Genomic DNA, 25,214 nt, shown 5'->3' with positions numbered 1-25,214 from the left:
CCAGCCCAGTGAAAAGCAATTCTGTAAGTGAATACAGCAGTGAATAGAACAGAGAAAAATCCCTATGCTGACAGAGTTTACACACCACCAGAGGGAGACAGACAGCAAATATAATAAGTCAATTATGTGACATGTCAGGAGGTGATAATTGCTGTGGGGAAAAAGTACAGCAGGGTAAGGGGGTATATTAGTTTGTTTTCATGCTGCTGATAAAGATATACCTGAGACTGGGTAATTTATAAAGAAAAAGAGGTTTAATGGACTCACAGTTCCATGTGGCTGGGGAGGCCTCACAATCATGGTGGAAGATGAAAGGCATGTCTTACATGGTGGCAGGCAAGAGAGACTGAGAATCAACAGAAAGGGAAACCCCTTATAAAACCACCAGATCTCGTGAGACTTACTGCCACAAGAACACTATGGGGGAAACTGCACCCATGATTCAATTATCTCCTACCGGGTCCCTTCCATAACACATGGAAATTATGGGAGCTACAATTCAAGATGAGATTTGGGTGGAGACACAGTCAAACCATATTGGGGGCTAGGCTAGTTAATGAAGGTCTTGCTAAAAAGCTGATATTTGAACAAAGACTTGAGGGTGAGGGAGGAAACCATGCTCTTCATGGGGAACATTACGTGTGTCAGGAACAGCAAGTGCAAAGTTCCTGTGGCAGGAACGTGCCCAGGTTTTTTGAAAGGCAGCAGGGAGGCCTGGGTGACCCTGGGTTTATTGGGCTATTTGTCCCACATCTTGGATGTGGCTGGTTGCTTCTTATGATGTCAGATTTAGTTATTTTTTTTGGGGGGGGGGTGTTGGAGAGAAGGAAGGACAGGAAACTGTTACAGATAGCCCAGTGATCAAACTTAGTGTCACAAAATAGCACAAACCTACACAATGGGCTTCCTGATATGATATAATGGCAAATAAATAACAAGACCTATGCAATAGTGTTACCAAAAGCGACTTGCCTGAATATAACCACGAAGAATAAACAGGACGAATTCCAATTGCGGAACCTTTTACAAGACAACTGCCTGGACTCTTTAAAAATGTCATGAGAGAAAAAATGATGTGAACATTGATTGGATCTTGGATCACAAATACAACCACAGCTACACAGGATATAAATGAGACCACGGGACATTTAAGTATGTATAGGTGAGATAATAGCATTATATCAAGGTTGAGCTTTTAAAGTGTGATAATGGCATTGTGGCTGCCTACGGAGATACAGGCTAAAGTATTCAGGGGTGAAGTGTCAGGATGTCTGCAAGTAACTCTCAAATGGTGCAGTCAAGAAAATAAAAATACAAATGAAATATGTGTGCAAAATATGTTGACAATTGATGAATCCAAATGGGAGAAATAAGGGTGTTTGTTGATTGTGCGATTTTAAAGCGTTTCTGTGGGTATGAAGTTTTTCAAAATAATTAGTTGCGAGGAAAAACTAACGCTTTGCTCATGGAGATGCTGGCTGCTCCTGCATCCCCACCACGGGCCCCTTGGATGTGGATTTGCGGGTCTCGTTGTTTTATTTATTTAATTAATTTATTTAGAGATGGAGTTTCACTCTTTCCGCCAGCCTGGAGTGAAGTGGCGATTCTCCTGCCTCAGCCTCCTAACTAGCTGGGATTATACCCGCCTGCCACCACGCCCAGCTAGTTTTTGTATTTTTGGTAAAGACAGGGTTTCGCCATGTTGGCCAGGCTGGTCTCGAACTCCAGACCTCAGGTGATCCACCCACCTTGGCCTCCCAAAGTATTAGGATTAAAGGCGTGAGCCAGCGCGCCCAGCCAGGTCTCATTATTTCTGACGCTCAACCTCATCCCTGCTGTCGCTGGGTGCCCCAAATCTTTTCCTCTCACGTACAGGACCTGTGACCTGTGGATGGACATCGCCGAGAGAGAGAAGGAGAAATTCCAGCATCGTTTAAAGGAGGGAAGGGAGAAAAGAAGGAAGAAAATGAGAGGAAGCCAGACAAGCTCGTCTCTTGCAGGATCCGTGCGGCGGGACGGCTCTGTGCGGCCGAGCTCTGCAGTCCTGGGAGCCCTTTGCGGTGCGTCACTGCCCCCCGGTGGCCACCAGGCAAGCACGCGGCGCCCGGCAGGAAGGTGAAAGGGGTCCTGCAACCCTCGCTCCTGGAGGCTCCGGGGAGAGCTCCTGGCAGGCCAGCGCCGCCACAATCCTAGCCTGTTCGCCTTGGGTTAGCACATCGTAAAAAGCAACTACTATGAGCTGAGCACGGTGCAGGTGCAGGTGCTCTGTAGCTATTAACTCACTTAATCCGCATATCAGCTTTAATAGGTGAGATTATGGTAGCCCCCATTTTACAGAAAAACTCAGGCTCAGAAAGGGAATGCAGATTGCCCAGGCTGGTCTTGAAATCCTGGCCTCAAGGGATCCTCCTGTCTTGGCCTCCCAAAGTCCTGGGATCCCAGGTGTGAGCCACCTCACCTGGCCTGGGGCCTGGGTTTTAACCAGCAAAGACTGCACAGCTAGAGTTGCACCTTCTAACTCCAGGTCCAATGCATGGCCCACCACAGTACACCTGTGTGTGTGTGTGTGTGTGTGTGTTTTTTAACTTTCCACATGTGATAACGATAACAAAATAATAGCAAGACACGTCTATAGTGCTGACCATGGGCTACACATAATGCAACATATTAACCCATTTAATCTGCAACAGCCCTACAGGGTAGGTTCTATTAATATGGCCATTTTACAGTTGAGGAAACTTAAGTACAGACAGCTTAAGAAATTTGGTGGACGTGGTGGCTCACATCTATAGTCCTAGCTACTCAGGGGCTGAGGCAGAAGGATGGCTTGAGCCCAGGGGTTCGAGACAAACCTGGGGCAATATAGTGAGACCCTCATCTCGATAAATTAGCTAGGAGTGGTGGCAATACCTGTAGTCCCAGCTACTTGGGAGGCTGAGCTAGGAGAATCACTTGAGCCTGGGGAGGTCGAGGCTGCAGTGAACCGTGATTCTGCCACTGCACCCCAGCCTGGGTGACAAGAGTGAGACCCTGTCTCTAAAAAAAGAAAGAAATTTATCCCAGATCACTCAGAGAGCAAGGGGTATTGACTGGAAAAGTATTGAGCAATGTTGGGATTGTCTGTTTATTTATTCCATTTATAAATGTTTATTGAACACCTACTAAGTGCAAGACCCTGAACTAAGACCTCAGTGTGCAGGGACAGAGAGAGACAACAAACAATGCTACTGAATTGAAAAATGAAAACTGCAACGAGCAAACCTAATGTAATTACAAAGGTGTTACTGGAAATAAGATTGTTAATGTGGAGAATGGAATGGTTTAAGATAATTTAGACATAAAAGTAAATGTGAACAGCTGACTACTTCTGGGGGAGTGGCTGAGTGATGGCTTAAGTGAATAAACACCCTTTCACTGCAATCCACCAGCAGAAGTAACACACTGGTAAGTCCTAATTTAAGGCTTGGCTGAATATTTGTTTTGACGACAAAAGAAGGAACTGCCATTTTCCTGAGAAATTAAGAAACGGGGTAGCTTTTAAAAATTGTATTGAAAGTCCTACTCTTAATAAACAGAATCTAGTGATTCAATCTGACTTTCAGAGAATGACAGTTAGCTATCACTTGCAATCACCTCCTCCCACTTCAAGCCTCTGGCCTCATGCAGAGCACCTTGCGGCAGTGCCAGGTACTCAGTCCCCTGCTGGGTCAGAGGAAGTCCATCTGCTTAGCTCTTGTCAGGCCACCCCATCTCTTCTGTACCTCTCAGGCCCACTGCTGCACCATGTTTCTTTGGAAGGCCCCAGACTTGGGCCTGCTAACCGTCATCAGAGACTCACTCCTTCCTTACCTGGGTGGGCGAAACCCCAGGGAGAAGCAACCTTCCCAGGGGGCTCTGTCTACAGCCTTACTGTGACTGCGCTCAGCACCAGCGGGGCACTGCCTCTGCCTCCCCGTGAACACACTTTTTTTTTTTTTAGCTTAATTACCTTATGTATTCACACAAGATGCATACAGAAAAATGTGTAGGAAAATGAAAAGCACAAGGTTTTATCATTTTCATCTTAATATCCTTGTTAATATTTTGATCTACATCCTTCATGAAATATTGCCTGGATATATTTGAGGAAAAGATATGGCTGGAGAAACTGGCTAAGAGTTTGAATAAACTGGAGGGCGTGTTAGATCCAAAACAACACAACAGCAAAACACAGCATCCCCCAAAAGTAGATGTATGTTTTGTTTTTATTGAGACAGAGTCTCACTCTGTTGCCCAGGCTGGAGTGCAGAGGTATGATCATGGTGCACTGCAGCCTCAACGTTTAGGGTGATCCTCCCATCTCAGCCTCCTGAGCAGCTGGGACTACAGGGAGGTGCCACCATGCCCAACTAATTTTTGTATTTTTTTGTAGAGACAGGGTTTCGCCATATTGCCCAGGCTGGTCTTGAACTCCTGGCCTCAGTCCCACCTCGGCCTCCCATAGTGCTGGGATTACAGGCGTGAGTCAGTGTGCCCAGCCAGTAGTTGCATTTTTTTTATTATCTATATCAGTGGTTCTCAAAATGTGGTTCCTAGGCCAGCAGTATCAACATCACATGGGAACTTTTCAGAACTGCATGCTCAGTAGCCAGCCCAGACATGCTGGATCAGAAAATAGGCTGGAGCCTGTATTTTTTATTGTACTTATTTATTTTTTCGTTGAGACCGGGGTTTGCTTTGTTGTTCAGGCTGGTCTCAAACTCTTGGCTTCAAGCGATTTTCACGCGTTGGGCTCCCAAAGTGCTGGGATCTCAGGCATGAGCCATCACACCCAGCCTGGTGTCTGTGCTTTAACCAGCTGTCCAACTGATTGTGATAAATGCTCAATTTCGAGAACCACTGTACTGCACAATGACCACACCTCTTAGGAATTCGGTGTTTAAAAAATGAATTTATACTTCTCTAACCATAACAACATCGACTTATAATTTCAGAAATAACAGCAAGAGGGCTTATGCCCTGAGGGGTACCAAGCAGGTGGCTGTGTGGGAGGAGGGATCAGATAAGAAAAAGGAGGTCAACTTTAACTGTAAATGAGTTTAAACATTCAGAGAGGCACACACAACAAATACCTATGCACCACTGTGGGGACAAGAGGTTTAAGTTTTATTATTTACTATTATTATTTTTTTGCCTTTCAAATGAGTTTAATAAAGACTAGTTTGGAAAAGAGTGATTTTAAATTCTAATCTACCACGTGACTTCTGACTAACCCTCAGTCTGGGAATGCCTCTAAAATGTCTAGTTGATGTATTACTCTTTATGTAGAAACACCTATTTCCTTTCCCTCAAACAACCCTTGATGCTGTTGCAGAAATCATAGGCTGATACCCAGAGCATTCCCTCAGCACATTCCTTCAACAGCATGTATACCTTCCCCCAAGATACAAGCCCTGGTCCTGATGGGGTGTGGTGTGAAGATCTACCTTCTGGCCACCCAAGACCACACTTCTGTCTCTAAGTTCCCCCTAAAAATCACCCAAACCGACAAACTGGATTTGTCTGCCTCATTCTTTGGTTTCCCAGCTCCTTCAGCATTTGAGGGTTGCTTTGTATAGACGGCCCTTTCACAGAACTGAGCCCTGGGGAAATTCCTGTGCCTAGATCAAGGAAAGATAACTCGGGAGAAGTAGCTGTCAATAAAGGATAAGAAAATCTAGTAAGTGTAACCTGGAAGCCAAGTGAAAAAAAATGGGTCACTGTGAGGAAGTGATCAACTAATGTATCAAATAATGTTGAAAAAACAAGTAAAAGTGAGGCAGGAGACCAGCAGGACTTCTTTTTCAGTTCCAACAGGATAAAGTGAAGAAATGGTGGGAACCAGCAGACAGTGCTGAAAGCAACCTCTAGCTTCCTTCATTGCTCATTAGTGTAAGACACTCCCACCAGCACCATGACATTTACAAATACCAAGGCAACGGCCAAGAAGTTACCACCTTTCTGTCACAATAATCCGAAAATTACCACCCCTTTCCAGAGATTTCTGCATAACCCTCCCCTTTATTTGCATGTAATTAAAAATGAGTATAAATACAGCTAGCCAACCGTCCACAAGTGCTCATTTGGAGTGCACTGCTTAGGAGCTGGATGTGCTTCACAGGAGCAATTCCAGTTCAGTAAAACTTGCTAACACCACTGGCTTGCCTTTTAATTCTTTCCTGGGAGAAGCCAAACACCTGTATGGGCTCATCTGCCCTGCCTCAATAGGACTGAAAAAGACCACTGGATTTAGCCACATGGAATCCCATCAGGGATCTCTGACAAGAGCAGACACAAAGACCTGATTGGAGTGGGTGCAAGAGTGAATGGAAGAAGAGGAATTAGAGACGAGTATTCCACACCTCTACTGAGGAATCTTGCTATTAAGTGATGCAAGAAATGGAGTGTTAGGTAGGTAGAGGGGGATACAGAACACACACACACACACACATATATAACATATAGTACACATACATAAATATATATATTTGAGATGAGAAATACATGTTATTATGCTAATGGGAAAGATCCAGCAGACCAAAAAAAAAAAAAAAATGCAGGAAAGAGAACAACTGTAGGAATTATGCCCTAGTTTAAGGATGGGATCTAATATACTAGAGGAGGGCTTGATCTTAGATAAGAGAACAAACTGTCAACCATAGCAACAGAAAGAATGCAAGAATAAGGTGCACAGAGAAGAGGAATTATCTTCTGATTCCTTTTTTTTTTTAATTTATTTTTTTGAGACCAGGTTATGAGACTGGCTAATTTTTTTTTTTGCATTTTTGATAGAAACAGAGTTTTGCCATGTTGCCCAGACTGGTCTCGAACTCCTGGACTCAAGCAATTTGCCCACCGTGACCTCCCAAAGTGTTGAGATTAAAGGTGTGAGCCTCTGTACCTGGCCTCTTCTGATTCCTTTTATTGTTCTCAGTTAACTAGGAAATAAGGTCACCAGCTGAGTGAGGAGTGGGTGAAGTGCTGCAGAGTTTAAAGAGAGAAGCCATAAAATAGCAACTTAAATGAGTGGGACAATGACTGGATAGGAAAACAAATGCTGGAGGTTAGTATACAAGAAATTAAAGTGGGACTAATAGGCTGAGCGCAGCAGTTCACACCTGTAATCCCAGCACTTTGGGAGGCTGACATGGGCAGATCATGAGGTCAGGAGTTTGAGACCAGCCTGATCAACATGGTGAAACCCCATCTCCACTAAAAATACAAAAAGTAGTTGGGCATGGTGGTGCATACATGTAGTCCCAGCTACTCAGGAGGCTGAGGCAGGAGAACTGCTTGAACTTGGCAGGTGGAGGTTTCAGTGAGTTGAGATCATGCCACTGCACTCCAGCCTGGGCAACACAGCGAGACCCCATCTCAAAAAAAAGGTGGGACTAATTGTCATAGTTCTGTTTTTCTTCAGCCACATTTAGCTGCATGGATATAGGAGTGGAACAGACAGCTCTAGGCTTTTCTTGTTTATTGTTTTGCCAGATGCTCTGGTTCCTTCATTTAAAAACTGTATGTTAAATTATAAGAATATGCCATGATTGACTGGGCATGGTGGCTCACACCTGTAACCCAGCACTTTGGGAGGCCAAGGCAGCGGATCACTTGAGGCCAGGAGTTTGAGACCAGCCTGGCCAACATGGTGAAAACTCATCTCAACTAAAAATGCAAAAATTAGTCAGGTTTGGTGGTGCACACCTGTGGTCCCAGCTACTCAGGAGGCTGAAACATGAGAATCACTTGAACCTGGGAGGTGGAGGCTGCAGTGAGCCGAGATCATACCATCGCACTCCAGCCTGGGTGACAAGGTGAGACCCTGTCTCAAAAAGAATATGTCGGCCAGGCGCGGTGGCTCAAGCCTGTAATCCCAGCACTTTGGGTGGCTGAGATGGGCGGATCACGAGGTCAGGAGATCGAGATCATCCTGGCTAACCCGGTGAAACCCCGTCTCTACTAAAAAATACAAAAAACTAGCCGGGCGAGGTGGCGGGCGCCTGTAGTCCCAGCTACTTGGGAGGCTGAGGTAGGAGAATGGCGTAAACCTGGGAGGCGGAGCTTGCAGCGAGCTGAGATCTGGCCACTGCACTCCAGCCTGGGCGACAGAGCGAGATTCTGTCTCAAAAAAAAAAAAAAAAAAAAAAAAAAAGAATATGCCATGACTTATTGTTAACCTATTCACTTCCCAATATTTCTGTTGTGTTCATATTTTTACTGTTTAAAACACTCCCTCAATAAACATCTTTGTGTGTGTCTCTTTTGCTCACATGCGAGAATTTCTAGTCTAGGGTATATACTTCCAAGTGGTATTGCCGAGACATAAGATATGCTTAGCTTTGATTTTACTTGATATTGCCAAATTACTCCCCAAAATAATTATACCAAGTTATCCTCTTGCCAGCAGTGTATAAAAGTTCTAATACCCCTCTGCCAGATTTCTCAATTTTTGCCAGCCTAATTGGTACGAAACAGTACTACATTGTTTTATTTTGTAATATTCTGACTTTGAGATTGAGCATCTTTTCATTTACCTGCCAGTCTTCTTTTGTCTAGCAATCAATCTCCACTCAATTGCTCACTTAAAACACTGTATTAAGTACCTACCATATGCCTGGCATCAATTAGCAGGGTAATAAAAAGAGCTACCGAAACAGACATGGACTCTTGCCTTCCTGGAACTCACCATCTAGTGTAGGAAAAAGAAAACCAAATAATCACAAATACAAACTGTGGTAACATGGAGGACATTGACAGTAATCTATGAAAATTTTTAAAAGGGAGACCAATGTAATTGAAATAGGAGAGTCAGAAAAACCTTTCCTGAAGCACCATTTGCATTTTTAACAGATGAGTAGGAACTAACCACCTTAGTATTTTTAAAAAGTGCTCAATCTTGAAGTCAGAATACTGCAAAATGAAAAGCCTATTGCAGCTATAGAAAAATCAAGCATCAATGTGGCTAAAAGTGCAGAAGTCTTTTCTCATCTTCCATGGAGGTATGCTAGATGCTCAGGCAGATACAAGTATATCATACATATTTCAGGTTTCTTTAATGCAAGCAACAGAAACATAAAAAATTAGCTTGAGCAAAAAGGAGAAATTGTTGGGACTGATGGGGAGATCCCTGAATCCCAAGACCTTCAGAAATTGAGCCAGGTCTAAGGACATCAGGAAATAGAAACAAGAACACCATCATGTCAACCTTGTCCTCTCCTACTTCCCATCTCCGGTAAGAAATCAGGTTCCAGGAAGCTCTAGGCCTTTATCTTTTGGCCTAGCAACACAAAAGACCAAAATAGAGCTCCTTCCAGCTCTATTTTGAAAAAATTCTGGCAAAGGACTCTGATTAGCTGAACTAGGTCTCATGTCTGCCCCTAGAACTATCAGTGAGCCCCAGGGACATCCTGACTTGGGTTCCTACAGTCAATACAATAGATTGTTACAAGAGGAAAAGGGGGAAAATGCTGGGCAAAGACAAGAGCTACCACCACACCACTAACCAGAAGTTATAAGGATTGAATGAAATGACAGATGTGAAACACTTAGCACAATGTCTTTAAAGTACTAAGCATTCAATAAATGGTAGCTATTATTAACTCACCTGGTTGTGATGACTTTAGCAGTTAGTTCCTCCTTCTTGGTGCACCAGTCTTTAATCTTAGCCAAGTTCTGCAAATTGAAAAAGACAAACTGACTCCCATTCAACTCAGAACGTTATTTATTGAAAGAATACAATGATGTTACAAAGATGCATTTCACATAGCCCTAAAAAGCTGGGTATCCATAAGTGCATGATGCATGGCTGCTGGGACTAAGAAAGTCTTCTGGTCAATGAGCCACACATATGTCCTGGGCTCCCTCCCTGTCAATGAAGATGTGCTGAGGTTCAGAGAGTGGTGGTTGGATCTAGGCCAAGCTGCAAACACAAACCAGTGGTCTCCTTTGGGTCTTCCGGAACTAAGTTTTTATAAACTTCCCTAACAGTGGGGGCAGCACTCAGTTTGTTACAATTCATGCCATTCCTGAAAGTAGTCCACTATGGGGATCCCCAAACAACTAGTAGCAAAATGAGTTCCTGACAGGCATCCTAGCCAATCAGTAGGGAGGGTCTGGGTAGAATTACCCATTGTCAAACTATGTATCAGACAATACAAGCATGGCCTTGGCATTGTGTGTGAGCTAATCATGGAGCACCATAAACAAGGTTTTTTGGATGGTCAACATCTCAGAAGGGCAGATCTGCCATGGAATATTCCATTTTGCATCACAGAGGATAGGCTAATTGAGCTACACATACCACATTTCAGCCCCCATGCACATTTTTTTTCCTGTAAAGAATGAAGAATACTTGGGTGCTGCCACATGCTGTCCATGATGAGAGAAAGGCAATGGATCCTGCTATCTGGCATGCAAAGAATCCAGTAGGAAAGGTTCACCATCAATACCACCAATATCATCCTGCCCCACAATTCATAATCAGGGTTGGGAAAATTTATCTATCTTTGGGAGGCAGCTCTTGTGTAAAAGGAATCAATGTCCAGTTGCACCCAAATTGGTCTGCATGGTCAATGTCAACACACCAACAAAGGTTCTGGAAATTCCTTTAGGATAGCCCATGGGAGTCATTAGGGGATGGGGCAGACCACTGAAGTTTAGCTGATGCTTTACTAATGGAAAAGCATTATAGAACTAAAATAAGTTGTGTGTGTGTGTGTGTCTTGCTCTGTTGCTCAGGCTGGAGTGTAGTAGTGTGATCTCATCTCACTGCAGTCTCCACTCCTGGGTTCCAGTGATCCTCCCACCTCAGCCTCCTGAGTAGCTGGGCCTACAGCTACATGCCACCAAGCCCAGTTAATTTTTGGATTTTTTTTTTTTTTTAAGAGATGGGGTTTCACCATGTTGTCCAGGCTGGTCTTGAACTCCTGGGCTCAAGCAGTCTATCTGCCTTAGCCACCCAAAGTGCTGGGATTACAGGTGTGAGCCACCATATCTAGCCAAGTTAATTTTTTTAATGGTGAAATATTTTCTTTGCACATAGAATGAGCCAGTGCATGTTGTTTCTCTAAACCGAGTAAAAGACAAAAATTATGGCAATGGGCAATTAGACTTATACTTTTCTGCAATAAAATTAACAGGAGAAAATTCTCCTCTTAGTTTTATGTTGTTTTCCCATTGATCTGATACTGTAGGCTTAAGGCAGTGCTTTTTCATGGGCATGCCATAAAAAGTACAATAAAAGGACTTAATAGTTCTGTAAAACTGGTATATGTTAGCTGAAAGTATAATTGTAACTGGGAAAAGGGAAAAAAGTCACTAGTAGTTCAACTCTCTACAGTTTCTGTTAAATTGTGGTTTATAAGCCTCCAAGAAGTTGCTTTAAATAGTTTGTGATAAATTTTCATACATTTTGCTGCCACTTATGCTTTCAAGAATTCCCAAAGTGTCCAACCCATAGGTGCTCATTAAATGTTTGTGTATCTGATGTATCTTAAAATTTATTTTAAAGCCCTGAGTCTGAAAATACCTTTTCACTGGCAAGGCCATGGGGCCCCAAATCCAGGAAACCTGCATTTTTAACCCAGCTTTACCTTTATGGGCTGTATCATACTGTGGAAACCACTTCACATCTTTGGCTTTCAGTCTCTTCATCTGTACAATGAAGTGGTTGGGCTAGTTGATCTAATTCTTTGAATGGTGCCTTCCTGGAGTTGGAACTGGTTTCCACGATGAAGTTAATGTAAGAGCTACAGCTGAGTGCAGTTGTCAAGCAATTTTTAAAATGAGTTTTTGTCATTACTGCAGGAATTTATTTTTTAAAAAAGCTGTTGACATTGGGGGTTATAAGCCAAGATGTTGAAACTTGACGATCTCCTGCATACATATATTCAAAAGCTTTATAAAGTCCAACATATGGGCATTTCGTCCCCAATCAGCTACATATGATATATGTAGTTGTTTTTACACTAGTCTGTAATCAGATCTGAAAATGTGTCTTTTATTTATATTAAAAAAAATCTGTTTACTGGCAGTTTTCTCCACACACATCATATAAACACACACATAATTCATTACATTCCCAAGCTCTCTCTCTAAGAATCCTCTGATCCTGAATCAGAACAACATTTTAGCTAAAGCATTCTGCAAATTCCTTAATTTCGCAGTTCCTAGAGTTTATTTCGAGTATGAATTCTCTGGTGTTTAGTAAGAGCTGAACTTCGGCTGAAGTTTTTCCCACATTCCTTACAAGAATAGGGTTTTTCTCCAGTATGAATTCTCTGATGATCATGCAGGTTGGTTTTCTTTCGAAAGGCTCTCCCACATTCATTACATTCATAGGGCTTCTCTCCAGTATGAGTTCTCTCATGCTGAATGAGGGATGAACTTTGACTAAAGGCTTTCCCACAGTCAATACATTCATAGGGTTTCTCTCCAGTGTGGGTTCTCTCATGTTGAGTAAGCGATGAGCGTCGACTAAAGGCTTCTCCACACTCATTACATTCATAAGGTTTTTCTCCAGTATGAATTCTGTGATGCTCTATGAAACTTGTACTTCTTTTGAAAGCTTTACCACATACATTACATTGATAGGGTTTCTCTCCAGGATGAGAAATAGCTTGCTGACTAAAAGCCTGCTCACAATCATAGGGGTTCTCTCCAGTATGGATCCTCTGATGGTCAGTAAAGTCTGTAATGTGACTAAAGTCTTCCCCACAGTCATTACAATGATAGGATTTCACTTCGGTAAGAGTGCTTTCATCTTGAGTGAGAGATGAACTGTGCTTGAAATCTATGCTGTAGTTATTGCTTTGGTAAGGTTTGCCTCTCTTATGAATTCTCATATGTTTATAAAGGGATGGGCTCTGACCAAAAGCCCTCCCACATATGCTACATTCAAAAGGTTTCTCTCCAGTATGTGTCCTCTCATGTTGGACAAGGGAAGAACATCGACTAAAGGCTTTCCCACATTCCTTACACTGGAAGGGCTTCTCTCCACTATGTGTGACCTCATGTTGAGTGAGGGATGTGCCATGCCTAAAGGACCTCCCACATAGATTACATCGATAGGGTTTCTCTCCAGTGTGAATTCGCTGGTGTTGAACAAGGGAGGAGCTGCGCTGGAAGGCTTTCCCACAGAGACTACACTGATAGGGTTTCTCTCCGGTATGAGCATTCTCATGCTGACCAAGAGATGAGCTATGCCTGAAGGCCTTTCCACACACATTGCATTCAAAGGGTTTCTCCCCAGTGTGAATTCTCTGATGCTCAGTAAGCTGTGTCTTCCAGAGAAAGGTTTTCCCACAGTCAGTACATTCATGGTGTTTCTTTCCGGGATAAATTCCCTGATCTGTTCCATTAGGGAAAGCTCCGTCTCCTTTATGAGTTTTCTCATGTTTAGTAAGTGATGATCTATGAATAAAGGCTTTTCTACATTTATCACACTTATAGGGTTTCTTTTTTGCAAGAATATTATTCTGATTAAGTAAATCTGCATTATGTTCCAAATTGCTTCCAGGGGTCTCACATTCACTAGGCCTTATTCTTGCAGGAACGTTCAGTTGTGTAACCAAATTGGTGTTCAATCTAGAGTTTTCACCAAATTTACTTTGCTCAAAACTTCCTTGTGGTGTAATTATTTTCTTCTGGGTGGATGCCTCTGATCCCAGATGTCTTTTCCAGTTTTCCTGTTGCCTGTTTAACTGGCTGCTAACATCCCAGGAGTCTTCTAATGTAGCATGTGAGAGATCATGTGTGCAGTGGGATACTTCTGATACATCCTGCTGCAGATGTGATGATTTAACCTCAGGCCTGGTCTTCCAGTCTGAAAGAAATCCAGAGTACAAAAGTCCCCTATTCCTTCCTGTTGAAACAAACTGCTAGAGTAGGAATGAAGAAAGAGACATAAGTTACACATGACTCTGTTTTGAAATTAGTCCTGTATCCTGGGAAGAAGACCCAAAATGGAGAAAAGGAAGAGTGAAGAAATGATAGTGAAGACTGAAGATCCAGAGTATGTGGTAAGTCCAGAGAATGAGGAAAGCCCATCTAGGAGGGCTGGTTAGAAAATAAGAAAATAGGCCGGACGCGTGGCTCAAGCCTGTAATCCCAGCACTTTGGGGGGCTGAGACAGGCGGATCACGAGGTCAGGAGATCGAGACCATCCTGGCTGACAGGGTGAAACCCCGTCTCTACTAAAAAATACAAAAAACTAGCCGGGCGAGGTGGCGGGCGCCTGTAGTCCCAGCTACTCGGGAGGCTGAGGCAGGAGAATGGCGTGAACCCGGGAGGTGGAGCTTGCAGTGAGCTGAGATCCGGCCATTGCACTCCAGCCTGGGCGACAGAGCGAGACTCTGTCTCAAAAAAAAAAAAAAAAGAAAAGAAGGAAATAAGTGAGCAGGACTGTGTTAGGCACAGATAACAAATGGAACAGGATCATAGTCCATCTTAGGATCCTATATGCTCTCCATGACTCCTATCCTTTTATAAACCACCACAAAATCTGTCTTTCTAATATATCCATTTCATAATTTCCTTACTGTCAACTCGAAGGTTCCAGGTCTCCAAATGCTGCAGAGAAAATCTGTACCCAGTGACATAACTGAAAAGATTATTTGAAATACTGTATTTTCTCAGTTTGTAAAGCATAACCCTTGGAGATCAAGGAGGTCCTTGATCAGGAGGCAAATCATCTTTGTCTTTACAACCAGTACTGTGGTTTTCATCTTTTTGAGCTCTGGTTCTACACTTATTTTTTTAATTTATTTATTTTTTTTGTTGAGACGGAGTCTCGCTCTGTCGCCCAGGCTGGAGTGCAGTGGCTGGATCTCAGCTCACTGCAAGCTCCGCCTCCTGGGTTTATGCCATTCTCCTGCCTCAGCCTCCCAAGTAGCTGGGACTACAGGCGCCCGCCACCTCGCCCGGCTAGTTTTTTGTATTTTTTTAGTACAGACGGAGTTTCACTGTGTTAGCCAGGATGGTCTCGATCATCTGACCTGGTGATCCGCCCGTCTCGGCCTCCCAGAGTGCTGGGATTACAGGCTTGAGCCACTGCACCCGGCCTGGTTCTACACTTATTATCTCCCTTGACCAAAAAGGATTTATTTCAATCTGCCTAATAAATTGATGTTTAAGTCCCTGTTTTTACTTCAGAACACTGATACGAGCAAACTGATTAATTTTTAGGGTTTAAGAATAAAAACCTTTAAAAACTAAGGGCAGAGAGCTTTTTGGAGTAATGGAAATGTTCCATATCAATAGGAATTTGGGTTAGGCAAGTGAATGCATTTGTCAAAATCAACCAGATGGTACATATAAGACTTGTACATTTCACTGTATATAAAATTTTCTTTTTTTTTTTTTTTTTTGAGATGGAGTCTCGCTCTGTCACCCAGGCTGGAGTGCAGTGGCCGGATCTCAGCTCATGCAAGCTGCGTCTCCCAGGTTTACGCCATTCTCCTGCCTCAGCCTCCCGAGTAGCTGGGACTACAGGCGCCCGCCACCTTGCCCGGCTAGTTTTTTTTGTATTTTTTAGTAGAGACGGGGTTTCACCGTGTTAGCCAGGATGGTCTCGATCTCCTGACCTCATGATCCACCCGTCTCGGCCTCCCAAAGTGCTGGGATTACAGGCTTGAGCCACCGCGCCCGGCCTAAAATTTTCTTTTAAAACTAAAAAAAATTGAATTCTAGTTAATGACATACATATTAAAAGTATAGGGGTAGGCTGGGCGCGGTGGCTCAAGCCTGTAATCCCAGCACTTTGGGAGGCCGAGACGGGCGGATCACGAGGTCAGGAGATCGAGACCATCCTGGCTAACACAGTGAAACCCCGTCTCTACTAAAAATACAAAAAAAAAACTTAGCCGGGCGAGGTGGCGGGCGCCTGTAGTCCCAGCTACTCGGGAGGCTGAGGCAGGAGAATGGCGTGAACCCGGGAGGCAGAGCTTGCAGTGAGCTGAGATCCGGCCACTGCACTCCAGCCTGGGTGACAGAGCGAGACTCCGTCTCAAAAAAAAAAAAAAACAAAAAACAAAAAAGTATAGGGGTGAAATGCAATTATGCCTGCAACTTACTTGGCAATGCATCAAAAAGTAAGATGGATTGATAGATGGCTAAAGAAATACATGATAAAGCAAATAAAACAACATGTTAACAAAGCAAATAATATAAATATAATATGTTAACAACAACAAATGTGATAATCTTGGTGGTAGGTATATGGTATTGACTGTAAAATTTTTTTCAACTTTCCTATTTGAAAATTTTCATAATAAAATGTTGAGAGAGGAAATCAGAATAAGGCCCTAAACCCCAAATTCCTTACCCTGCAATAAGAATCAACTCATAGCAACTAGCAAGATCATCTGAATAAATAGCTGGTTGATGGAAAAAAAAAAACCTACTTTAAATGTAGTTCTGAGCAAAAGCCTGAACAAGTGTTTAATTTTCTTTATAAGACACCATAAAACATTATCAATTTCATAATTAAGAGCATATTAAAAACAACCATTTTTCTTTGATATAATAGTAATAGTATTTCTCATGAAATAAGCTTATATTTAATAACATATATTTTATTTTCCTCATATTATTTCCCATGACCATTAAATTATCTATATTAAAAAAAAAAAGAATCAACTCAACTCCTGAGGGCAGAAAATGCCTTGTAATTTTTTTAAGAATCGTTCTCAGTGGGACAAACCAAAAATGTTTGTTGAAATGAATAAATGAGAAAAGTTCTCTTGCTAGCCAGATTTCTTACTGATCAATCAAGTATGTTCTGATTGCTTTCTATATGCTCTGCCACACAGATAAAATATATATAAAATACCATAATAAACAGAGCTTGAATAGAAACAAGACAATCTTTTGGCAACTAAGAAAGGGTAAAACCATCAGATGGCATATTATTAAATCTGAGTTTTTATAGTGTAGATGATATAAATGATATTTGCTGTCAGGAAAGGAATAAATAAATATAAATAAATAAATATATCTGGTCTCATGGATTAGATAGATCTTGAACTCAAAGAACAAATGGCTTTGGATAGGCAGAATATATTGCCTAACGAGGGAAAAGATATGCTACTTAAAGAGAATATTAAGAGAAGTTCAACCTAAGGGGATCTGTTTTAGCAGGATAGAAAGATAATACTGGAAGTATGAGAGGGAACTTCTGAATCAGGGAGTTTCTATTTCCTATGGTAAAGTACAGAGAGTAATAGCAAGGGTTTGTCAGAAGTTTTAAGAAGATAAAGCATTAGGCTGGGCATAGTGGCTCATGCCTGTAATCCCAGCACTTTGGGAGGCCTAGGAGGGCAGACTGCTTGAGCTCAGGAGTTTGCAACCAGCCTGGGCAACATAGTGAAACCCTGTCTCTATTAAAATACAAAAAATTAGCCGGGTGTGGTGGCATGCGCCTGTAGTGCCAACTACTCGGGAGGCTGCAGCAGAAGCACTGCTTGAACCCGGGAGGTGGAGGTTGCAGTGGGCCAAGATCATGCCACTGCATCATGCCACTGTACTCCAGCCTGGGTGACACAGTGAGACTCTGTCTCAAAAAAAAAAAAAGAAGATAAAGAATTAAAATCCAGTGGCTGGGCATGGTGGCTCAGGCCTATAATCCCAGCACTTTGGGAGGCTGAGGTGGGTGGATCATATTAGGCCAGGAGTTTGAGACCAGCCTGGCCAACAGGGGTTTTAGTAGAAACCCCATCTCTACTAAAAATACAAAAATTAGCCAGGCTTGTTGGTGTGTGCCTGTAGTCCCAGCTACTTGGGAGGCTGAGAATTGCTTGAGCCCAAGAGGTGGATGTTACATTGAGCTGAGATCACACCACTGCATTCCAACCTGGGCGACAGAGTGAGATTCTGTCTCTAAACAAATAAATAAATAAAATCCAGTGTAGTTCAGCAACTGACAGAGTGAGATTCTGTCTCCAATAAATAAACAAATAAATAAAGTCCAGTATGGTCCAGCAACTGATGAATAATTAAACAAAATGTGATATATCCATACAATGGAATATTACTCAATGGTAAAAAGAATGATGTACTGATACACGCTAGAGCATGATTGAACCTTGAAAACATGATGGTAAGTGAAAGAAGTCAGTGCCATATTATATGATTCCATTTACACAAACTATGCAGGATATACAAATCCACAGAAATAGAAATTAGATTAATGGTTACCACGTACTGAGAGGAGTGGGGAATGGGGAGTAACTGTTAATGGGTATGAGGTTGCTTGCTGGGTGAAGAAAATGTTCTGAAATTAGACAGTGTTGCTGTTTGTACAACTATCTGAATATGTGAAAAAACCACTGACCTCTACGCTTTAAAGGGGTGAATCTCATGATATGTAAATTATACCTCAATAAAGCTATAATTTTAAAAAGATTTATAAAAAGAAAAAACAGAGTGAGCTATTCCAACTGGGAATTACAGCAATCTAAATTTGGGACCTCAGCAGTGGCTCACACCTCTAATCCCAACACTTTGGGAAGCAAAGGGAGGAGGATCGCTTGAGCCTAGGAGGTCAGGGCTGCAGTGAGCTGTGATAGAGACATTGCACTCAACCCTGGGTGACAGAGCAAGATCCTGTCTCAAAATAAAAAATTAGGCTGGTGTGGTGGCTCACGCTTGTAATCCCAGAACTTTGGGAGCCAAGGTGGGTAGATCGCTTGAGCTCAGGAGTTTGAGACCTGCCTGGACAACACAGTGAAACCTCATCTCCACCAAAAATACAAAAAATTAGCTGGGTGTGGTAGTACATGCCTATAGTCCTAGCGACCTGGGAGGCTGAGGTGGGAGGATTGCTTGAGCTCGGGAGGCAGACTGCAATAAGCCGAGATCACACCACTGCACTCCAGCCTGCGTGACAGAGTGAGATCCTGTCTCAATAAAATAAATAAATAAATAAACAAACAAATAAATAAATAAATAATTTAAAGATTTGGGCCCTGGTTTACAGTGCCACCAGTAGAAGATAAAAGGCAAGAAAATCTAAGCTACTTCTCATAGGAAGAAAATAACCTGGGTTGGAATAAAAGACTAAACTAATTAGGGTGTCCAGCCTGAGCAATTAAAAATTCATTGGGTTCTAATAGGCAAGGGCAGAAATGGGAAATAGGCAAGGTAGCAAAATATACTGGCAGGGGATGAAAGGTGATGAATTTAGATTTTATGTATTTAATTTGAACTACGTGACTTCTGAGAAGGATAAAAGTAACTCAGGTACAAATAAGGAAGACTTCTGAGTCTACAGCATAGAATAAAGAGCTGCAGCTACCAGGAGGCAGGTACTCTGTTAAGGAGGTAATGAAGAAAGGGGGCTAGAAGGCAGGTTCCTTAAGGCAGAGTCACTTAGGGAGAAAAGCAAGAAAAGCTAAAGACCTAAAGCTAAGAAGCACTAACAAGCAAGGAACTGGGAGAGGAGGATACTACAGGAACTGTGGAGGGCGGTAATGAGTCAAATCAGCATGAACATGAGATGGAAGGAAGATGGTGGCAAGGCACGGAGTCTGAAGGCAGGTTATGAAGGGAGAGAGAATCAAGGAAGGCTGTGGGTGTTTCCTATAAGTCTGGGGCATCTGAGAGTGAAAGCAGCAAGACTAAACAAGGAAGACATGGGGGAGTGCAATACAAGAAAGAGATATGGGAGTTCAATGCAGGGAAGAAATACGGGAGTTCAATTCTGAATGAGTAAGAGAAGGGATCTCTAATGAAGGGAATCAGAGGCCACCAGAAGAAAAATAATCCAGCAAGAGCAGGGGCACCCTTTTGAAGAGGAGAGTCCTACAAGGTGTTGGCCAGGCGATGGCTTCGGCCTCCTCTGCAGATCTAGGAAATCCCAAGCCAGCTGCTGGAGGGTACCTTCCCCTCCCTAAGCTGTACCTCCCCCTCCCTAAGCTGTACCATTATCTGCATTCATTCCTAATGCCTGACTCTCACTCATTTACCTGGACAGAAAGGTCTTTGGATTTCTCCCTCTGATATCCATGGCTCTTCTCCTTGCTCCAATTTGAAGATCACCTCTGGCTTGGAAACTTGATATCCTGCTCATGGGTAAATACACAAGATTTGGTTGTTTGTGCAAGTGGACAAAGAACCCTCCTAAGGACAAGTCAGTACTAGTCCTTGATCCTCAGGAACTCTGAAGGAAAAAAAAGGTGCAGCTTAAGGAGTCATGCAATCAAATTGCCTATTTCCAGTTTTGCAAAATAAAGACCTTTTACCTAAAGAGCAGGCTCAAAACCCCATAAAGCTGGGTCCCAATGAGATGAACAAACTCTGACCCCTGAGCACCCTGGTCACAGTTACCTAAGCTCTGGGCACCACCACTATAGCAACCAAGGAAGGAAAGACCCATCAGCAGGAAAGACACTCAGAGAAGTGGTCCTTACCAAGAGAAACCAGGTGGCTATAGTTCTCCAGCATCACATCCCTGTATAAGCTCCTCTGAGCAGGGTCGACGTGGTACCATTCTTCCTGGGTGAAGTCCACAGACACATCTTTGAATGTCACTGATTCCTGTAAGATCACATTCCTGCTCAACTGGGGATCAACCCCACAAATGTTCTGTGGCAATGCTGGGAACATAACGTAGGATCTATCAGAAGTGGTGATCACACATTTGTTAGACTGAGGAGGCAATGTTGGGTTACATAAACTCGCTGTTTACATAATTTTGTAACGGATCTAGTATGGCAGGCAGGAAAGTTATGAGGGGCAATTTGTCCTGCAAACCTGTATCCCTACCTAGCTATCTTCTTGGTTTCCTTCAAAGCCAAGCCTTTTTATACAATCACCAATTCATTGCTGCCTATTCATTTTCTTTGTTACAAAATCCAAATACAGCGGGTAGTAAAAAGTGACGACTTTCCTTTACCCCCATAACCAATCCCACTTTACTTTCCAGAAATAACCACTCTTAATAGTTTGGTGTATACACAATGTCCCTTGTCCATGTTTTTCAACACCCCACCCACCCGCTCAACCACACTCACACCCCAACACAGAATCTTGTTTTATGAAATACCATACATATTGTTCTACAACTTGCTTTTTGCATTTAGCTGTGTATCCTGGAGATCTTTGCATAGTGCAATAATTGCACCTTATTGAACTGCTTCATAGTACTCCACAGTACAGCTGTACCACAGGTACCTACTGATTAAAACCAACACCACCTCTCTGTATTAAGAATAAAATGCGGCAGGGCACAGGTGGTTCACACCTGTAATCCCAACACTCTGAGATGTCAAGGCTGGCAGATCGCTTGAGCCCATTCACTTCCTTTGTTATAGGAGCCCAAGAGTTTGAGACCATCCTGGGCAACAGAGCAAAACTCCATCTCTATAAGAGATCAAAAAATTAGCCTGGCATGGTGGTGTGTGCCTACAGTCCCAGCTACTCAGGAGGCTGAGCTGGGAGGATCACTTGAGCCCAGGAGGCGGAGGTTGCAGTGAGCCATGATCATGCCATCGTACTCCAGCCTGGATGACGGAGTGAGACCCTGTCTCAAAAAAAGAGAATAAAATGCAATTCCCTCATGGCTCACCACGCTGTCGTATGCTGATCTTGATATTCCTTGACTACATCAAACTTGTTCCCACCCCCGTCCTCTTGTTTGTTATTCCCTAGCCTCCTGCATCTCCACAATAGTTAACCAGTTATTCAGGCATCATCTCAAGCATGGCATCCTCAGAAAGGCTGCCTTAGCACCTCCACTATCCATTGCATTACGTGTTTAATTTTCCTGCTAGTCCAGTTATCTCTCACTGCCCAATTCTTTCCACCTCTCAAGAACCTAACAGATTCCAACAGAAAGAACACTTGTGCTTCTAGCAATGATCAGAGACATTAGCTTGTTACCTTATTGTCTGTCTCTCCACTGTAAGCTCCATGGGAATAGGGACTTTATCTATCTTGATCACAGTTACATGCCTGGCACCGAGACCAATGCCTGGTACATAGTGGGTGCTTAAAAAAATACTTGCTGAATGAATCAATGAACTAGTCCCTGTCAGCAGGTACTGAGATTATTTCCAGTATTGTGCTATTATAAACATTACTGTAATAAATATTCTTTGTGCAAACATGCTACGATTTCTCCCAGCTCGCTAGCTAAAATTACAATGGCTAGGTCGAGTCTTTCACTGCTTCTTACCCTATTCCAATCACTTCTTCCTCCACCATCCCATGGACACATGGCTGGCTGAGGTGTCCCATGCCTCCCAATCGTCAGTTCTGACGCTTGTGGGCTGATTGTCTAGAATCACTTGGCCTTGTTAAACCATGAGTCACCTGTGACCATGGCCTCCTTGAGCTATGTCCCCCCCACCTTTTTTTTTTTTTTTTTGAGACAGGGTCTCACTCTCTCACCCAGTTTGGAGTCCAGTGGTTCAATCACAACTCACTACAGCCTCAACTGCCTGAGCTCAAGTAATCCTCCCACGTTAGCCTCCAGAGTAGCTGGGATTACAGGCAGGTGCCACCATATCTGGCTAATTCCTGGTTAGGCTTCTGTCTCAGAAAGCATATAATAAAGTATGGAACAGACAATGAGTGCAAAAAGACATTGAAAGCAGAACTGAGTTAGCTGGAGCAGTGAGAGAAGGCTTCAGAGGCTTCAGCTTTATTCTGTACCCTTCTCTTGTTTGCTTAGGTATAGCTGAACTGGATTCACTCAGATTCTTCAAGGGTATCATTCTCTCCTCCCATTTCCCTTAGCTAAATCCATTTCATATTTCAGGTGCTGGTTAGCACATCTCCAGTGAAGTCTCCTGATCCCCAGCTGGAGAGTCAACCTCCCTATCATGTGCTTTAAACCACTCTGCACACCTACCATTATTCAAACAAACCTCCTCATCTATTTAATGCTTGTTTTCCTAGTAAAACGGTACATATTATGAGGGCAGGGATAATACTTTTGGTTGTTTTTTAAATTCTACACACCATTGTCCAGCAAGTGCCTGACTCACACTATACCTCTGTTTCCTGAATGAGTTGAGCCTTAAGGAGATGGATGAGATTTGAATATTAAAGAAGGCAGGCATAGCCCCTTAGTTGTGTGAGGTGCATGACCACATCCACACACCATACTAACTCCTCTGCCCCATATTCCTGTTCAACACTTGGCTGTGTCCCTGCAGGAACAGGGGAGGGTTGAAACTGGGGCCATTTTTCTGACCGACTAGATACTCACAAGGTGCCTGGCTTTACTGTATACATTGTGGCAGACTAAAAATGCAAAAGAAAAACACTGCAGTCCTTGAATATGGTTCAGTTTATTTTAAAAGCGTTATTTATTAGAGCACAATATGAGATAATACACAGTAAGGTGAAGTGCTGCAGGCACTCAAAGCAGGAAAGACTGGGAGAGGGAGAGAACACTTCAAGGTAGGTTCTGTACCAGGTCCTAAGAGGTAAGTGCCATCTGCATGGAAGAAGAAAATGTGGGAATCCAATCCAGGGACTGGGAAGCTTGAGAAGGGAGGCTGGTCTTGGGAGAGGCATGGCCAGCAAGGATAAAGGCGTTGGACCAGCCATTTTGAGATAAGTGGTGAGAAGTAAAACCTTCTCCCCATTGCCTACTCTACCCTCTAGACATATTGTCTCTTTGGTTTAGTAATAGTCATTGCCCAACCAGGACTCCTTTGCTTAACTGGTTCCTCATATTTAACATATGGCCTCATGGTTTCTTTTGTTTTATTTTGTTTAATAGAGATGGGGTCTCACTATGTTGCCCAGGCTGGTCTGAAACTCCTGGACTCAAGTGATTCTGCCACCTCGGCCTCCTAAAGCGCTGAGATTACAAGTGTGAGCCTCTGAGCCTGGCTGGCCTCCTGGTTTCATTCTGCTTTCCCAAAGATTCTGTACTCAAGGTGAAGAATGTGCTAACCAGCAAGCAAATATCTGCTCCAAGCCGCTCATCATTTCTTGCCTTGACAGGGCAACCACTGGCCTCTGTTCTTTAATTATTAATCCCACTCCCCCTTTTTTTCCCCTGGGCACCATCAGAGTTACATCAAAACACAAATTTGATCATGTTCACAAACCCTTCACTGCAGCCGGGCCGAGTGGCTCACATCTGTAATCCCAGCACTTTGGGAGGCTGAGGCGGGCGGATCACCTGAGGTCAGGAGTTCAAGATCAGCGTGGCCAACATGGCAAAATCCCGTCTCTACTAAAAATACAAAAATTAGCCAGAAGTGGTGACGGGTGCCTGTAATCCCAGCTATTCGGGAGGATAAGGCAGGAGAATCACTGGAACCTGGGAGATGGAGGCTGCAATGAGCCGAGACCATGCCATTGCACTCCAGCCTTGGTGACAGAGCAAGACTCCATTTCAAAAAAACAAAAACCAAAAACCAAAAACCACAAACCCTTCACTGCCTCCCACTTTTCCCTATTCCTGTCACCCTCACCCTAGTTCAAGTCACCATTTCTTACCTGGACTACTGATTGCTACAACCTCCTAGTTCATCTCTCCTCTCACTCTTGCCCCACTACCCAAGTCCATTTTCCACATGACAACCAGAAAGATCTTGTTAAAACCTGCCAGACTGCTGGGCATGGTGGCTCACACCTGTGATCCTAGCACCTTGGGAGGCTGAGGTGGGAGGATCACTAGAGGCCAGGAGTTCCAGACCAGCCTGGACAACATAGTGAGACCCCATCTCTAAAACAAACAAATTATTTTTTTAATTAGCTGGGCATAGTGGTTTACATCTATGGTCCCAGCTACTTGGAGGACTGAGGCAGGAGGATTGCTTGAGCCCGGGAGTTCAAGGCTACAGTGAGCCACAATGATACCACTTCATTCTAGCCTGGGTGACAGTGCAAGACCCTGTCTGAAAGAAAAACAAAACGAAAAAAGAATCTGCCACATCAAGTCACCTCTGTTTCAAGGCCTCCAAAGGCACCCTGATTCATTCCAAGTAAAGTCAAAGTCTTTACGGCCGCCTATAGGCCCTTCACCATTTGGGTGCCAACTAGCTCCCTGACTTCACCTCAAGCTTCCTCCCCAACGTGCAGCTCTCCCCTGCACCCGACCCATCCTCCTTCTGATTCCTGGAAGACACTAAATCTACCTCCTCCCTGGTGCCTGTGTTCTGCCTGTTCCCTTGACTTGAGCCTCTTCCCGCATGTACGCCCATGGCTCCCTACTCACTGGCTCCAGCTTTGTTCAA

General features: G+C 43.4%; 1 protein-coding gene across 8 annotated transcripts in view; it reads right to left on the bottom strand.

Annotated features, from left to right (window-relative positions):
- Positions 1-9,716: 9,716 nt before the first annotated feature.
- ZFP90 (ZFP90 zinc finger protein) overlaps positions 9,717-25,214 on the bottom strand; it is a 29,403-nt gene continuing 13,905 nt past the window's right edge. For 2 of the 8 annotated variants that reach the window (XM_025369952.1, XM_025369951.1), the window contains exons 3-5: positions 20,424-20,550; positions 19,980-20,075; positions 9,717-13,895 (exon numbers count right to left, since the gene is read on the bottom strand). In XM_025369952.1, the coding sequence (XP_025225737.1) occupies positions 13,870-13,895; positions 19,980-20,075; positions 20,424-20,550 (249 nt within the window). In that variant the 3' untranslated portion in view covers positions 9,717-13,869. Of the gene's footprint in view, positions 13,896-19,979; positions 20,174-20,423; positions 20,551-25,214 lie in introns of all 8 variants that reach the window. The other 6 variants (XM_025369948.1, XM_025369947.1, XM_025369949.1 and 3 more) reach the window with 4 other exon arrangements.

Source organism: Theropithecus gelada, chromosome 20 (assembly GCF_003255815.1).
Source record: "Theropithecus gelada isolate Dixy chromosome 20, Tgel_1.0, whole genome shotgun sequence".
Taxonomy (NCBI): domain Eukaryota; kingdom Metazoa; phylum Chordata; class Mammalia; order Primates; family Cercopithecidae; genus Theropithecus; species Theropithecus gelada.
The sequence above is the reverse complement of the archived record's forward strand: the minus strand, read 5'-3'. Positions and strand labels throughout refer to the sequence as shown.